At 40.9% G+C, this 17,113-nt stretch overlaps 2 protein-coding genes across 2 annotated transcripts; one reads left to right on the forward strand and one right to left on the reverse strand.

The window, feature by feature from the left end:
• The first annotated feature begins 1,816 nt into the window (after positions 1-1,816).
• Positions 1,817-9,764, forward strand: LOC143825311 (vomeronasal type-2 receptor 26-like). The gene is made up of 6 exons (XM_077313335.1): positions 1,817-2,034; positions 3,173-3,464; positions 4,020-4,880; positions 5,227-5,454; positions 6,752-6,878; positions 8,869-9,764. Exons 1-6 carry the CDS (start codon positions 1,817-1,819, stop codon positions 9,762-9,764), a joined length of 2,622 nt encoding a protein of 873 aa, XP_077169450.1.
• Positions 9,765-12,734: 2,970 nt separating this feature from the next.
• Positions 12,735-14,065, reverse strand: LOC143825312 (olfactory receptor 6M1-like). Its single transcript, XM_077313336.1, has 2 exons — positions 13,145-14,065; positions 12,735-12,815 (listed from the first exon to the last, which is right to left on the reverse strand). The coding sequence occupies exons 1-2, from the start codon at positions 14,063-14,065 to the stop codon at positions 12,735-12,737; spliced, it is 1,002 nt and encodes a 333-aa protein (XP_077169451.1).
• Between the last annotated feature and the right edge of the window lie 3,048 nt (positions 14,066-17,113).

Here is a 17,113-nt window from a genome sequence, read left to right on the forward strand (position 1 = left end):
TCCTTCGGGGCCCACCTCCAATTAGTCGAAGGACCACATGTGGTCTGCGGCCCACAGGTTGGGGATCGCTACCCTAAAACACACATTTCCAGACAGTCTCTGCTCAATCCAGGTGTTTACCAAATTTCAAAAGAAGGGGGGGGGGTGGAATCACTCTGGGCATCAACATCTATAATAAGTATTTTAGCCCAAGTTTGACCTATCATGCTGTACTGGAACTTCTCTCTACAAAGAGAAGGTTCATTCCAAACTACAAGTGTTACAACCAGAATAACTTAGTAGTAGTTTTGAGGGCAACAAATGCTGAGTTTTATTTCTACATGGCAGACATTCTCTGCATTTTCAGGATTCCACAGATAAAATGATCTCATTTCTTAGAATGATAACTATCCATTAACATTTACTTTGCTTTTAGAAGTGGTTTCAGGATCTGAAAGCAGAAATTGGCCTGCATGAAATACCAGAGCCACATCCTGCATGCTGGTCAAGTAATATCAAAGTGATAGATGATTTTGAATCAAGAGACAAAATAATTCATGGATATTTGTTTAGCTGTGCAGAGAGTAATCCAATGGAAAACATTTCTACCATCTCTTAGGGCATGTGATTGTGAAAAGAAGTTCAACCATATTGTCCATCAAACTCACTTGAAGTGATTTCTTATTTTTTTTGAGGCTGAATCATTTTTCCATGTTTTGATACTCTTCCATAAAAGAAAAGCCTTGTCTTCTGCTTGAGATGTGATTTCTTCCTTGTCCAGAAGATTTTTGCATATGGCCTAACATTTTAAATATCACCATGTCGCTACCACCATCCCTCTCCACAGTGAAGTTGGGGGAGGACCAATGCAGGCAAAACACGAACCGATAACCTGCCTTTTTAAAAAATCTTTCTTTTAAGAGTTTTATGATCTTATAATTGTGTGCATTGAAAAAAAACAGATTACTCATGATAACCTCAGGATTATGGGTCAAGGCAAGAGATGAGCAGAGATGCTTCCTCTTTTTAAACAGTGTGAAATGTCGGTCAAAAACTATTTGGAACATCTCTTCTCAGACAGGTCTTGCAGGGGTAATGGCCATGAGTTTTAAATTCTAATTGACTTACGTGGTTGAGAGGTTGGGGCTAAGAGAAAACTCATTCAAACTTAAGTTAGCATATCATAAGGCAACAATTTTATTAACCAATTCTTTGCCAGGAGTGTTGACATAGGAATCACCAGTAAGACTATGTTCAGAACTTCTTTAAGCTATGGACTAGGTTTTCTTTTATTATTATTCTTGTTCCAGGGACTCTCCCCACCCTCGCCTCAGACCTCCTGCTGGTTGCCAGGCAACTCTAGAAATAGACCTAATACAGAAGATTTTATGATGATTCCAGAAATTTACTGCTCAAGGCCTTGTTTTCCTTGTTGCCTTTATCTCTATACAGTTGTTACAAGTCTGTGTCCCATGGAAGGGTTTCAGGGAATATGTCTGCTATAATGTAGTCAACATATTGTCTTCTGCGAAGTTGCAGACCATCTATCAGGTGAGTTGGTCAATTACCTTCCCTATAATCAGCAAATTCATCATCACCACTTCTACTTTTCTCCCTCCATCCCTAGGGAGTTCCAGTAATCACAGGGGGGGGAATGGCGTTTTTTCTGCTATTCCTAGCTGGAAAGCAAGACAAAGAGAGGCTGTCTGTCCACTGATATTTAAATTGTATTCTATGTCAAGGGTGCCTTCCATCTCAAGTTGTGCTACTAAGGAATGCTTGAACTATATCATAAGAATAGATGAATTGGTGACCGTGTGAAATGCTTTCATGGAAGATGGTTCTATTTGTCACTTCTGTGTTAGTGTTACTGGTGCAGGTGGTTTGCAAATCTCTGTATTTTCCGTGCCCCATCAGTCGCCCGCTTCCTATTGTTCACAAGTATTATCAATCAGGAGACCTGCTCATTGCTGGAATTGTCTCTAATGTGTTTCAGTTTTCTGATGCTCTCACTTTTGAAGCACGTCCCTCTCCCAGTTCCTCTGATTCGCTTGTGTAAGAAGGATTTCTATCATATTATTGCTTTATTATGTTTTTTATTGTCATGAAAGGTTTAATATTGTCGGTTATTCTATTGATGGTCTCCCTCCTAGTGATACTTTGTCTTAAATTACCGGTGTTCCTTTAGAAAACCAATGGGATCTCCTGAGTTCTACTGCATACGTGGAAGGGAAAAAAACAAATACCACAAACTTTTGTTGGTTTGGAGGTTGAATCTCAAATTTAGCTGTTGATTTAATGGTGGAATCTTATCTCTGATTCCATCTGCAGAACACACTTTCAAAGCATTATGGTCATTTGTTGATTGAAAAGGAAGAGGGGCTTGGCATGTGGAAGGTCCCAGGTTTAATATCTGGCTGATTCAATTAAAAGATCTGAGAGTAGGCTACATGAAAGACCTCTGCCTGTGGTCCAGAAGACTTTCTGCCCATCTGAGTATGGTTCAGTGGTACAGCATATGCTTGGCATGTAGAAGGTCCCAGGTTTGATCCCTGGCATATTTATTTAAAAGATCTGAGAGTAGGCTATATGAAAGAATGAGATCCTGAAGACTTGCTGCCAGACTGAGTATAAAATACTTACTAGAAACATAGAATCATGGAATTCGAAAGGGCCATACACACCATCTAGTCACACCCCATGTTCAATGAATCATCAACGTTAAGCATCCAGGGTCATATATATCCAGCTATTTAAAGATCACCAGTAAAGCGGAGCTCTCCTCCTCCTTGGTCTGTTGACATACTTTGATAGACCAAAGATCTGATTCCGTGTATGTACCTGTGTCTGAAATGTAAGCATCCATATTTGATAGCTTCCTTTCAAATTTGAAACCTCTTGTAAGTATTTCTGTCACACATACAGGGCATAAGAGATTACAGACCATTAGAATGATACTGCAATAGACATCCAAAGGTCTTTGTGAATGTACTGCCTGTCAAAACGATTTAACTGCTGAAACTGCCTTTTAGAGAAATCAATAGTTCCATGTCCAGGAGACCTCGTAGTTCTCAGGGCGCTGGGCTGTGGAATTTGTTTTCAATGTATTTAGTACATTGATGTTGTACTAAAGTGCATTAAATATAATCTTCAGAAGTGAACTTATTGTGATGTACCATATCTCTCTTTACAGAGTATTCCTTCAGCTTTACCAGAACATCCTGGCTTTGGTATTTGCGGTAAAGGAGATCAATGAAAATCCAAAACTCTTACCCAATGTCACTCTGGGTATCAACATATATAATAACTATATTAGACCAAGCTCTACTTATCATGCAGCAATGGAACTTCTCTCCACTAAAAGGATGTTCATTCCCAACTATAAGTGTGACAACCAGAACAACGTAGTAGCAGTTTTGGGAGGACCAAAGTCAAACTTCTGCCTCTACATGGCAGACATTCTGTACATTTACAAGATTCCACAGGTAAAATGGCCTCATTTTTCTTAACAACAAATTCACATTTCTAGATTTCTTTACCCTTATTTTTCAATTTCCTTTGTGAAAAACATAATGGTTCAGTTGACGTTTTTATCTTTCTTATCTCAAATAAAAGTTTCATGGGGAGAAATGGGTGGGGGAGAAGAAAGGAAAAGTGATTGTAAGCAACTTTGAGACTCTTTCTTGTAGAGAAAAGTAGGAGAGTCATCCTTGGTGGGCTCCCATCCAAATTTTGACCTGTTTTAACTTCTGAGACCTGATAAGATTGGGCTATAACATGCTTCCTTCCACTTTTATTTACATGCTAAGGACTATTATTAAAATATGAAATCGTGAAAGCAAGGGGTGCAATTTGGATATCAGTGGAAAGTTTTAAAATTTGACATGAATATCACGTAACCCACTTGGAATCTTTGGAGGATGGCGGGCTATAAATTTAATTAATTAATTAAAATATATCTCTCTCACTTAAACACCCAACAACACACAGGATTCCGTTATTTACAAATAGTTCTCTGTTGCCTTGTTTATATCCTTTAGCTCCTCTATGGCTCTGCTCCAGTGATGAACAACAAAAATGAAGCCGTTTTCCTCTACAAGATGTTCCCCAGTTGGACCAATCAGTACGTGGGGATGTTGAGATTACTGCTTCATTTCAGATGGATATGGATTGGGGTGCTCTACGTGGATAATGAACACGGGCAGCGATTTGTGCATAAAGTGCTTCCTGATTTTTCAGAGCATGGTATCTGCTTTGATTTTATATCATTTTTTCCATCAATCACTTTTTCTAATTCTTTTTCTGAAATGGCTGTAGGAAACGTTGAATTATCAAGACTTGTCATAGGGAGCACAGCCAAAGCAGTGGTGGTATATGGTGAAATTCAATCCATGATAATTTTGCGATTCTTGCTGAGGATTGCAGAATTTATGGAGATACCCATGAAGACAAAAGCCAAAGTCTGGATTCTGACAGCCCAGATGGATTTCATGTCCACTAAAATTCAAAGGAACTGGGACTTAGATTTTATCCATGGTGCTTTATCTTTGGCAGTTCCCTTCAGAGAGGTGTCAGGATTTGACCAGTTTCTTCAGGCAAGAGACCCTGCCTCTGAAAAAGAGGATGGCTTCATTGGGGACTTCTGGAAACATGCCTTTGGCTGTTTACTCCCCAGTACCACACAAGCCCCAAGTGATGAGGAAATCTGTACAGGGGAGGAAAAGCTGAAGAGTCTTCCTGGGTCAGTCTTTGAAATGAGCATGACTGCCCACAGCTACAGCATCTACATGGCTGCATATATTGTGGCTTGTGCATTACATGCCTTATATTCATCCAAGCTCAAACACAGAACACAGGCAGATGGAGGGAGAAAAATATTTTTGAATCAACAAACATGGCAGGTAATGCCTAGAAACCACTTAAATGTAGAGAAGTTCACTAAAGTTGAAGTTAAGATAGAATTGGTGAACAAGAGATCCCAGACTGGACATGGCATCCTTAGTTCAAAAGCAGGCATTTTTACAATTAAAAATCTGTTTCACAACCTTTCAGTGCTTACATTCCCTCAACTCCATTCCCCCCCCCCCCACATCATTCTCTCTTTTTCTTTGAAACCAGGACTTTTCAGATATCTTGTACTTCATCATTTTGCCAAGTCCTCTATAGGTTTCTCTACTTTTCTTAATGTATTACAAGCCACTATTCTCAAGTATTATATGTTAAAACACTTCTTTTTTACAATCCTAGCTCCATGAATATTTGAAAAGGGTCTCATTCAACAATAGTGCTGGGGACCCAATTGCCTTTGATGAAAACATGGAGATGACAGCTGGATTCGATATCATCAACTGGGTCACTTTTCCTAACGAGTCCTTTTTTAGAGTCAAAGTTGGAAGGGTTGACCCCAAAGCTTCTGAAGACAAAATATTCTCCATTCATGAAGACAGAATCATTTGGCCCCACATGTTTAACCAGGTAGGTTCTCTGTGGCTTTCAGGGCTTATCATTTTAGTTTCCTGGTCTTCCATGAATGGTTCCTAGCTCAAAGTCTGGAACAGTTCTGCTGCTGTGGTTAGATATATTCCATCCAATACCATGTTCCCATTTGAAACTATAATACTGCACGATTTTGAACACAAGGTAAAGGTAAAGGTATCCCCTGTGCAAGCACCGGGTCATGTCTGACCCTTGGGGTGACGCCCTCTAGCGTCTTCATGGCAGACTCAATACAGGATGGTTTGCCAGTGCCTTCCCCAGTCATTACCGTTTACCCCCCAACAAGCTGGGTATTCATTTTACCACCTCGGAAGGATGGAAGGCTGAGTCAACCTTGAGCCGGCTGCTGGGATCGAACTCCCAGCCTCATGGGCAGAGCTTCAAACAGCATGTCACTGCCTTGCCACTCTGCGCCACAAGAAGCTCTTAAACAATGCTGTTATTTTACATAAATGTTCCTTTTACTACAAACAGTGTGACTTAATTTCAACCAAAGTCAATATGATTTTAAAGTTTTGTAGTGACATTTCTGGATGGACCACACTAGCTGAACTGCATTAATTCTTAAAAGCTAAGCAGAGTCAGCCCTGGTCAATCACTGGATGGGAGACCACCAAAGAAGTCCAGGGTTGCTACAATGAGGCCCATTATGCACAGAGTGGAAGGACCGCATTCAGGGTGTAATTGTGGTGGCTAAAATCACCAATTATGCACGCTGCAGACGGCAACCTGGCGCAGAGTCAACATATGCCGCCAAAAAGCCGTGTTAGTGAGATGCGGAAGAAAGTGGAGCTTCCCAGGACCAGGGCGCAACCAGAAGCAGCTCCGGAGTAGCCGCGTGCATAATCGGATATTCTGGGTTCTGCCACCATTGTGTTCTGTTCCGTGCATAAGTGGTTTGCTTCGCTTCTTCCTCCTCAGTGTTCTCCATGCTGCCGTTTCAGCGGCCGTGAATAATAGGCCTGAGAGAGGCAATGGCACATCACTCTTGAACATCTATTGTCTTGAAAACCTTACAGGATCTACATAAATAGTGGTTGAGTGCAGTTATGTTTTCTTAAAATCTCTATAATATGTGGAAATCTGTCTTCTAGTGGAAGGCATTGAAATAGCTCATTATACATCAAGTGATCTCCCAAAGAGATGTGCTTATGTCATGATAGTGGAAACCTGGTACATACATGGATGATTGATCAGTGAAATTCAAACTCCTGAAACATATTTCTTGAATGTGAAAAAAAACAAACTATCCCAGTCCCCTTTCATTTCTGGACAGGTGCCGCCCCTTTCTCTCTGCAATAACAGATGTCATTCAGGCTACAGTAAGAAAAGAAAGGAAGGAAAGCCATTTTGCTGCTATGATTGCTTTTCTTGTCCAGAAGAGAAGATTTCAATAATGGAGGGTAAGGACGGTATACCACAAATGTTTCCAATATTCTTTTTTCTTCTCCTAACAACACATCTGATAATCAGCCAATTAATGTTGGAACTTTCTGATAGTTAAAGCCTAATATATTACTGCTTTTTAATTTTAGGATTTTTTTGGGGGGGGGATTCTAAATGATTTAGAAAACTGCAGCTGAAGGACAAATTTTGTTTTCATAACAAAAATTAGTATATTAGCCATGATTTCCATTCTTTTTCTAGTGTGTGTGTTCGTGGGGGTGGGGTATAATCAACAGTTACAACCTATAGTGTAGTTGTGGATTTGTATGCCATATGTGTGCTTGAACAGATGACTGATGGCATGGTAAGCATTACTTATTTCTAATTTATTAAACTGAAAGACATTTTCAGTGATGAGGTTTAGTTGATCAAAGAGGCATGTACTCCACATTGACATGTACTCCACAGGAAAATATGTACAGGCCTCTGTACAAAGGCCTTACCTTTATCTATGCTTTCAGCTAATACTTCCAGCTAATCTGAGCTGAAAAATGTATACCCCTAGCATAGATACATGTAAGAAATCTGTACAGTAAAAAAAAAGTTTATTATTTCAGGTAGATATATTTCAGATGGATATGTAAGTTTTTGGCTACCAAAACAGCTGAACTCCAAAATTCCCAAAATATTTGGGATTTGGAGAGTTCACAGAGCACTGGAAAACATGTTCTAAAGTTTCTGTCTTCCTTGGTCCACAGAGTCTTAGCCTGACTTCCTTGGTGGTCTTGCTGCAACTGCTGGTATCCCATTTTCAAAACAGAGCATGGGGAAACGTCAGTCTTTATCTATGTGGACTGATAACTATCTTGAAGGATGAGTCCTTGTGGAATTAGAGATTGTTAAAGGTTAAAAAAGGAAAAGATGCACTCTAGATTTGACATTTAGCATGCCTGACTACAAGGACAAGTTTGCATTTGAGTCACAATGGGGTACCTGAAGGGCTGCTCTCAAAAGGATACAGAAGTTAGAATCATAGAATCATAGAATCATAGAGTTGGAAGGGGCCATACAGGCCATCTAGTCCAACCCCCTGCTCAATGCAGGATCAGCCCAAAGCATCCTAAAGCATCCCAGAAAAGTGTGTATCCAACCTTTGCTTGAAGACTGCCAGTGAGGGGGAGCTCACCACCTCCTTAGGCAGCCTATTCCACTGCTGAACTACTCTGACTGTGACATTTTCTTTCCTGATATCTAGCCTATATCATTGTACATGTAGTTTACAATGTTTAAACCCATTACTGCCTGTCCTTTCTTCTGCAGTCAATGGGAACAGCATCCTGCCTTCCTCCAAATGACAACTTTTCAAATACTCAGAGAGCTATCATGTCCCCTCTCAACCTCCTTTTCTCCAGGCTGAACATTCCCAAGTCCCTCAACCTATCTTCATAGGGCTTGGTCCCTTGGCCCCAGATCATCCTCGTCACTCTCCTCTGTACCATTTCAATTTTATCTATGTCCTTCTTGAAGTGAGGCATCCAGAACTGCACATAGTACTCCAGGTGTGGTCTGACCAGTGCCGTATACAATGGGAATATGACGTCTCATGATTTTGATGTGATGCCTCTGTTGATACAGCCCAAAATGGCATTTGCCTTTTTTACCACTGCATCACACTGCCTGCTCATGTTTAGTTTACAATCCACAAGTACCCCAAGGTCTCGTTCACACGCAGTGTTACCTAGAAGCATATCCCCCATCCAGTAGGTATGCTTTTCATTTTTCTGACCCAAATGCAGAACTTTACATTTATCTTTATTAAATTGCATCTTGTTCTCATTTGCCCATTTTTTTATTGTGTTCAGATCTCATTGAACTCTGTCTCTATCTTCTGGAGTAAGTTCAGCCAATGTCTTAGTGTGACATAATTTGAGTGCCTTTGGAATATATTCACCACCTTTGGTCATTGTATTTGCACACCCCTAATGTATACCCACATTTCTTTTTCAGATGCCAATTACTGTTTTCAGTGCCCAGAAGATCAGTATCCAAACACAAATCATAACTTATGCCTCCATAAACGTATAAGTTTCTTGTCTTATGAGGAACCTTTAGGGATCAGTTTGGCCAGTTCTGCACTTTGCTTCTCTTTTATGACAGCTTTGGTGATTGGGATTTTCATTATGAACCAGGACACTCCCATAGTCAAAGCCAACAACCGGAATCTCTCCTACATTCTCCTCATCTCCCTCCTGCTCTCCTTCCTTTGTGCGTTGCTTTTCATCGGCCGACCTAAGAAGCTGTCGTGTCTCCTTAGACAAACTATTTTTGGCATTATCTTCTCAGTGGCTGTTTCTTGTGTGTTGGCCAAGACCATCATTGTGGTTCTGGCCTTCATCGTGACCAAACCAGGCTCTGCAATGAGAAACTGGGTGGGAAAACAATTGGGTAGCTTCATTGTTCTGTCTTGCTCCTTTATTCAAACCACTATTTGTACAGTGTGGTTAATCACTTCTCCTCCATTCCCAGACTTTGACATGCACTCAGTGACTGAAGAAATGATTCTAAAATGTAACGAAGGCTCAGTCACAATGTTCTACTGTGTCTTGCTTTACATGGGATTCCTGGCCATTGTGAGCTTCACTGTGGCTTTCTTAGGCAGGAAGTTACCGGATAGTTTCAATGAAGCCAAGTTCATCACCTTCAGCATGCTGGTCTTTTGTAGTGTTTGGCTGACCTTTGTTTTAACTTATCTGAGCACCAAAGGAAAATACATGGTGGCTGTGGAGATCTTCTCTATCTTAGCCTCCAGTGCTGGATTGCTGGGCTGCATATTTTTCCCTAAATTGTATATTATCGTTGTGAGGCCAGAACTGAACATCAAGGGTCAAATTACTAGAAGATAGGGGAAAGAGCTTAGAAGTTCACAACCACAATATATTTAAATCTAGAGTAACTGAATGAAAGTGAAAACAAATTAAAAGTGACTTGGATACCTTAAACCTGAACTGTGATTAGTGTTTTCTGCTGTGACGTTTATATCCTCAATAAAGTGTCAGCAGTGAGGCATGATGGATAAGGGCAGAAGAAAGTCTCCAGCTCCAGATCACATTTTTCCCAGCTGCTACTTTCTGCCCCTGAGCCCAGACTGGTAGCAGCTAGGCAGTCTTTATCTTGCCTCAGTTTGGAATTCTTTAAATAGTGTTCTACCTGATATGCTTTTGTCCCAAAGTGACTGGCCTTCTGGAAGAATTTCTTAGTGGTTTCCCTCTCCCCACCCTCTTAAAGCGGAGAAACTTAATTTAACTTGAGGAGATCCTGTTTGTATTTTGACTTCTGCTTCTGATGGGTAAGATATACATTATAAGGCCTGTGGATTGATTTTGTGATGGTTGTCCTTTATCTTCTCTCTTTGTTCGTGTTTTCAAATTGATGGTGCTGAGACACTGGAGGGCACTGCTACTTTCTCCTCTTTGCCCCCTGCCTTCCACTGAGCAACATAGGTATGTGGTATTCAATTGTGGTATTAAAATGTGGTATTAAATTGTCATGCAATACCATGAAATTAAATATATATATATATCCTTGACATCCCACAGCATGGTCACCTCAGCTGCCTCAACTGGAGGCACCAATCCAGGGTGGTCCAGGTGCAGCATTGAAAATACTCCCCACTCTGGAACCAGAAAGAGGAAGGGCACCATTCCTGTGGAATGGGTCTGAGATAGCTCTAACATGACTGCTCTGTGAGAACAGACTATCAGGGCTCTGAGTGGCCCATAGTCTCCCAGCTAGCTACATGGGGAGGAGTGGGGAATCAAACCCAGCTTGCCAAATTAGAAGCTGCTGTTCTTTACCACTACACCCAATACATTTAGATGGATGGGATATTGCAGTACGTTTTAACTCTACCATCCACTTTCCAGTATACACAGAGACAAATCCAAATAATATCTGTTAATAAAGAAATGATTTGGTCTTATGTACCCCGATCCAGAAGGGTAAAGTAACTTTATGTTGTTTTCTCCTTATAGGATTTAATGTTGTAAGTCACCATGAGACCCTTAAACAACAAAACAAATAAATTCCTTAGGTTCATGCAGGTCCAATGAGGTTCAGTGTAGCACTTTTAGCATTCCAAGGGGACCTCTCCATCCTTTTTCATCTGCAGAAAAGCAAGTTGGATTACACCCAGATTCATTTAAACCAACTATCTAATATTTCACACTAACAAGTGAAGTCCTTGCTCTGGTTCAGCCTCACTTGGAGTACTGTGCTCAGTTTTGGTCACCCCAGTTGAAGAGGGATGTAGACAAACTAGAGCGTGTCCAGAGTAGGACAACAAAGATGGTGAGTGGTTTCGAGACCAAAACGTATGAAGAAAGGTTGGAGGAGTTTGGTCTGTTTAGGCTGGAGAGGAGACAACTGAGAGGGGATTTGATAACCATCTTCAAATATTTAAAAGACTGCCATATAGAGGATGGAGCAGAGTTGTTCTCTCTTGTCCCGAAGGGATGGACCAGAACCAATGGGATTAAATTAATTAAAAAGAAATTCTGTCTAAACATCAGGAAGAAGTTCTTGACAGTTAGAGCGGTATGTTCTCCATCTTTGGACATTTTTAAACAGAGGCTGGGTAGCCATCTGACAGAGTGGCTGATTCTGTGAAGGCTTAAGGGGGTGACAGGTTGCAGTGGATGAGTGATAGGGCTGTGAGTGTCCTGAATAGTGCAGGGTGTTGGACTAGATGACTCATGAGATACCTTCCAATTATATGATTCTAAGTCAACATGAAGGGCTGGAACACCAGATATAGCAATGGCACTTTTTGAATATATTGTTATGAAGTTATCAGAGCCAGTTTGGTGTAGTGGTTAGGAGTGCGGACTTCTAATCTGGCATGCCAGGTTCGATTCTGCACCCCCCCACTTGCAACCAGCTGGGTGACCTTGGGCTCGCCATAGCACTGATAAAACTGTTCTGACCGGGCAGTGATATCAGCGCTCTCTCAGCCTCACCCACCCCATAGGGTGTCTGTTGTGGGGAGAGGAATGGGAAGGCGACTGTAAGCCGCTTTGAGCCTCTTCCAGGTAGAGAAAAGCGGCATATAAGAACCAACTCTTCTTCTTCTAGATACCAGTAATAAATTAAAATGGATTCTAACATTTCACACTAACAAGTAAAGTCAACACACAGGGATGGAGGACCAGATATAGCAATGACACTTTTAGAATACATTTTTATGAAGTTATTAGATACCAGTACTATATTACAGAATTAAAATGTAATTGGTTTATTTGTGTGTTTTTAAAGCTGGTACATATGCATACCTAGCCATTAAGGATGTGGCCCCACAAAACTTAAATTCCTTTAAGTGGAATTTCAACAAAGGATATAAATATTTTTTCCAGCTATGCCTCTGAGAAGCTGGTGGTCAAAACAGATCTCTTACTGTTTTTTACATGTTTAAAAATGCTGGTTGGATCCAATCCATAAGTTTTGCATACCAAAAAAAAAAAGAAAAACCACTTTCATAATGCCTCATACAATAATATATCACATAAATGGTATTTTCTGATTAATACAAAGCAAGATACACCATCTGGGCCTTCAGTTTGGTTTCTCTAAAAAGACTGGAACTGCATCTTTCACAAGAACTTCAACATTACACACAGCAGTATCTTTTAAACTGACCCAGTTCACAACTCATAATTAGCTCTGCCAGTACTAGTTGGAGAAATAGCTAGCGTTATCCCAAACTTATTTAGAAAGCTCCATTGCATAGTGGATATTGGATCCCAGGTCTCCCCAGTTATCCCATATTTTACCCACTATCCCATATTTCTTATTGAAATTGCTTATAAGTTCTATCTACATTATTTGGAAGTATAATTTTGCTCAGTTTCTGTTGACTTGTGCCCTGGGTATCCTGACCTCTTTTGTAGAACAATTATGGTCTTCTTGGAAGGTTCCTCAGAAGAAGGCAATGGCAAACCACTTCAGCTTCTCACTTGCCTTGAAAGCTCCTTGCTAGGTTCACCAGCAGCCAACTGTGACTTAAAAGCACAACACACACAAACATTTGTGGGTTTTTTTTTCATTTTTTGGATTGGTATAGTATAGTGTAATCTCATTAGAGCTGTGTAGCCGGAGTCAATATATGGATTGGAGTCTACCAAGGAAAACAATGGCAAACTGCCTCTGCTTCTTCTCAGCTGTCTTGAAAACCCTATGCGGTTGCCATACATTGGCTGTGACTTGATGGCACTTTGTGCTCACACATGGCCTTCCTGAGAATAGTTCTCAAGGAATCCTTTACTCTCTCATTTCTGAGACTATATATGAAAGGATTGAGCATAGGAGTCATCATTGTATTCAACACAGTGCCCACTCTGTTGAAATCCAGAACATTCCCTTTGGTAGGACGGACATAGATGAAAATAGAACTCCCATAATACATTGTAACCACAGTCAAATGTGATACACATGTTGAAAAGGCCTTCTTTTGCCCTTTTGCTGATGGAATCCTCAAGACAGCAATAATAATATAAATATAGGACACAGCTGTTACCAGAAGGGAGCCCAAGAGCAGTATGCAAGAGGTCCCAAAGTCAACCAGTTCAGCCAGTGATGTGTCAGCACAGACAAGTTTGAGCAGAGGGGCACTGTCACAGAAGAAGTGATCAACAATGTTTGGGCCGCAGAATGGCAGACCAGCTGTCACAATGCTGGGAACGAGAATAATCAAAAAGCCACCAGTCCATGACCCCAAGAGAAGCAGGCAACAGACCTTGCTGTTCATGATGGAAGCATAACGTAATGGGTAACATATTGCCAGATATCGGTCAAAGGACATAACAGCTAGGTTGAAGAATTCAGCAGAGCCCATGAGGAAATAGAAGAATGACTGTGTCAGACAGCCCACAAAGGAAATAGTCTTCTTCCCTGTGATAAAATTTACTAGCATCTTAGGCATGACTGTGGAAGTGATCATGAGTTCCAAGAATGAGAGGTTACTCAAGAAAAAATACATGGGTGATTGAAGGTGGTGATCAGTCAGTACTAATGCAATTATTATGGAATTACCTGTAATCGTTAGTACATATACAAAGAAGAAGGCGATGAAAAACAGAATTTCTAGGGAGGGAGTACTCTGAAATCCCAAAAGGATAAATTCAGTCACAATTGTTTTATTACCTTCTTCCATATTTTAGTGCATCGTATTTCCTAGGGGTGAAAAATGGGTTTGGGAAAGGAGAATGAAAATAAATTATTCTGAGAGTGTGAAAGAAGTAGCATTTATCAGTCATTGCTTGCATCCATTCTAACCTTGGAAGTTTCCTGTGATCCAAAGAATCTTCTACCGGAGGAACAAGCTGGAGGAAGGTTTCATTGTTGAAAGAACTGAACTTTTGGATCCAACACCTTATTCATTGTTTGGTACTGTAGAGCTTGGTAATTCTCCATGTAGAAGTAGAATGGTAGTGCTTTTTTCAGGATTGTCCTATTTCAAAGTGAAGATGAGCTTTCGGATGCCCCTGCACCTGAAAAACAAAAACATATTCCAAGGAGAAGAGTTGGTTCAACCCTTCTCTCTGAGACTCTAATATAAAGATAACATCTTCTGTGTGAGTATGTTTCTTTTTCTCTTCTAGGATGAAGACATGGAAGACATCGTTGTGTCCTGACATGCACTTTGCCCCACAAGGCTTTTCAAGGGGCAGTGCTCCAAAATAACACTTAATAAATGTTCCAGATTTAAAACCAATGTATCCCAAGGCAGTCTGGTGTCTCAACAGACCCCAAGGCAGGCAGCCAGATTTCTCGGTTTTTTTAACTGAAAGACAATAGATTATCTAGCGACAAGAGAATTCAAAATGATTCAGATTTTTATTTGTACCCCCTAGTTATTAACCTTTTCTCTAATTCCTTGGAGGAATTACAAATAATGGGGCTAGGTTTAAGATCTGTACAAAAATTTGACCATAATTCCTTGCAAACACATATTGACATATCTAAACTTACTCCATTTATTACATTAAAATCTTTGTTTGCAGATACCTTTGTCTCCTTCTTTATTGAGCCATTTGAACCTAGGTCCTCTTTCACTCCTTCAGTAGAGACACCGGCTATCACTGTGCCCCATCAGGCTGTTCTAAGGGAGGTTGAAAGGTTAGAGAAATCTTATCCTCCGCAGAAATGGTGCACCTTTTCTAAAAGACAGTGCGGTGCTGCCACTTGTCTTAATTTAAAATCAGTAATGTTGATAAATCCAAATTATTTGTGAATTATAATATCTTAAAGGTACCCAAGGGTGTTTTCTGAAAATATCCAACAATCCTCTGAGGATCAATTAAAGTTTTACTACCCAGAATCCGGGTGAAAAAGGAAATAAAACTGCAAATTGCTCAATATTTTTATTGCTCTGTTCCATTTAACAACGCAACAGAGATTGCTGTTGTCATTGCTATCTCTGTTGTTACTGCTATCTCTGCCTATAGTGGCATCTCAGTGCCAACCTCATTTTTGTCCTTTCTTGTTGTTGCTTCTGCATTAGAAAATGGCTTAACAAGTACATGGTTGAGGAGTGCTATATTACCCCTGTGGGAAAATGGCCTCTACCATGTTCACAAATATTCATGACTAAACCTCAGGTCAGTTTGGTCCAACATGATAGTTCATTAGCCTACTTTTCTGTTCTCTTTGTTCGGTCATCCATCTCTCAAGAGTGTAACAAATTGTTTTCCTTCCCTGGAGTTGAACAGTTGGATGCTGTTTTATGGAGCCGAGCAATGTTGATTAATATGTATTTGGGTAATATTTCATGGTAATTGAAGTGTCAGTGAATGTTGAAGTATTTTCACTTTTAGAAACATTTAGGAGTGCTAGGTCCATCTGACCAGCCAGCGCAGGATGGGGTGAACCTTCCAGGAATAGGGATGGAAGAAGCCAGATATAAATGTGATGTGGTTATGTCTCCTGAAAGACCCATTATGCACGGGGGTTTTAGCGCACATTCGGGGTGGAATGGCGGCGACTAAAATCACGGATAACGCACGGAGCCGGCTGCAACCGGCTGCAGCTTCGGTGCATGCCGCCGAAAAAGCCGCGTCAGTGAAACGCGGAAGAAAGCGCAGCTTCCGGGTGAGCGGGGCGCAACCAGAAGTGGCGCCCGGATCGGCGCGTGCATAATCGGTTACTCTGGGTTTTGCCGCCGTCGCGCCCCGCCCCGTGTATAACCGGTATGCGTCGCGTCTTCCCCCTCCGCGTTTTCCATGTGACCCGAAATCGCCGTTTCGGCGGCCGTGCATAATGGGCCAAAGTGATGTAGATTCAAGTGGGTAGCCATGTTGGTCTGAAGAGGCACAACAAAATCAGAGTCCAGTAGCGCCTTTAAGACCAACAAAGATTTATTCAAGGTGTGAGGTTTTGAGTAGTGGATATAGAACGCCAACATGATTTAGCAAATAGCTCTGCCTTCATTGTTAGTGAAAACAATAGGTATGTCACAGCTCCCTTGGCTTATTTAGCAAATCTTGAGGTACCTAGTCACCAGAGGGCCTTTACTTTAGCTCGCTGCTATGTCCTTCTCTCAGCTGTACTTTAAGGGCGATGCAAGAAAATTCTTTATGGTGAAAGGAAGTGCCCCTGTAGCTCTGGTCAAATAGAAACATTGGAACATATCCTTCTTCATTGTGTTCATAAAAAATAGGAGTTAATGTAATAAAAATTAGCATAGTTGTTGTCTAAATGATGAGACCGTTGTACTGTATATAAAAAGACAATTTTGCTAGCTAAACGGGGTAGAGGAAACTGGAAGACTAAGGTGACCAGATTTTAACATTGGTAAAGCGGGACACCCTTGAATGGGGGGGGAGGGGTTCTTGATTAAAAATTTGGCCTCTATGGAGCAGCAAAAAAATTCATAGAACTCATAGAATGCAAAAATAGTATTGTAATATATATATTTTAATTTCAACATAAGTACAGTTTGCCAGGTGCCCCAGATGTCCCTCCAAAAGTGGGACAATCTGGTCACCTTATGGAAGACAAAACAAGAAACACATGGCTACCTAAGGGTCATTCAGGAGCTCTACACCTTAGCTGTTACATGGTGAAGATTCAAGATGTATCTGACTCTCTGCCCAAAGCAGAGCTCCTCTCAAACAAAGGGAGGAAGTAGAAAGCTTCTCTTCCTCCTAAACTTGTGGATGTGACAAAGCTGAGTCAGGTAATGGCCACAGCAAGACAAATC

The sequence above is a fragment of the Paroedura picta genome, chromosome 16, assembly GCF_049243985.1.
Source record: "Paroedura picta isolate Pp20150507F chromosome 16, Ppicta_v3.0, whole genome shotgun sequence".
NCBI lineage: Eukaryota > Metazoa > Chordata > Lepidosauria > Squamata > Gekkonidae > Paroedura > Paroedura picta.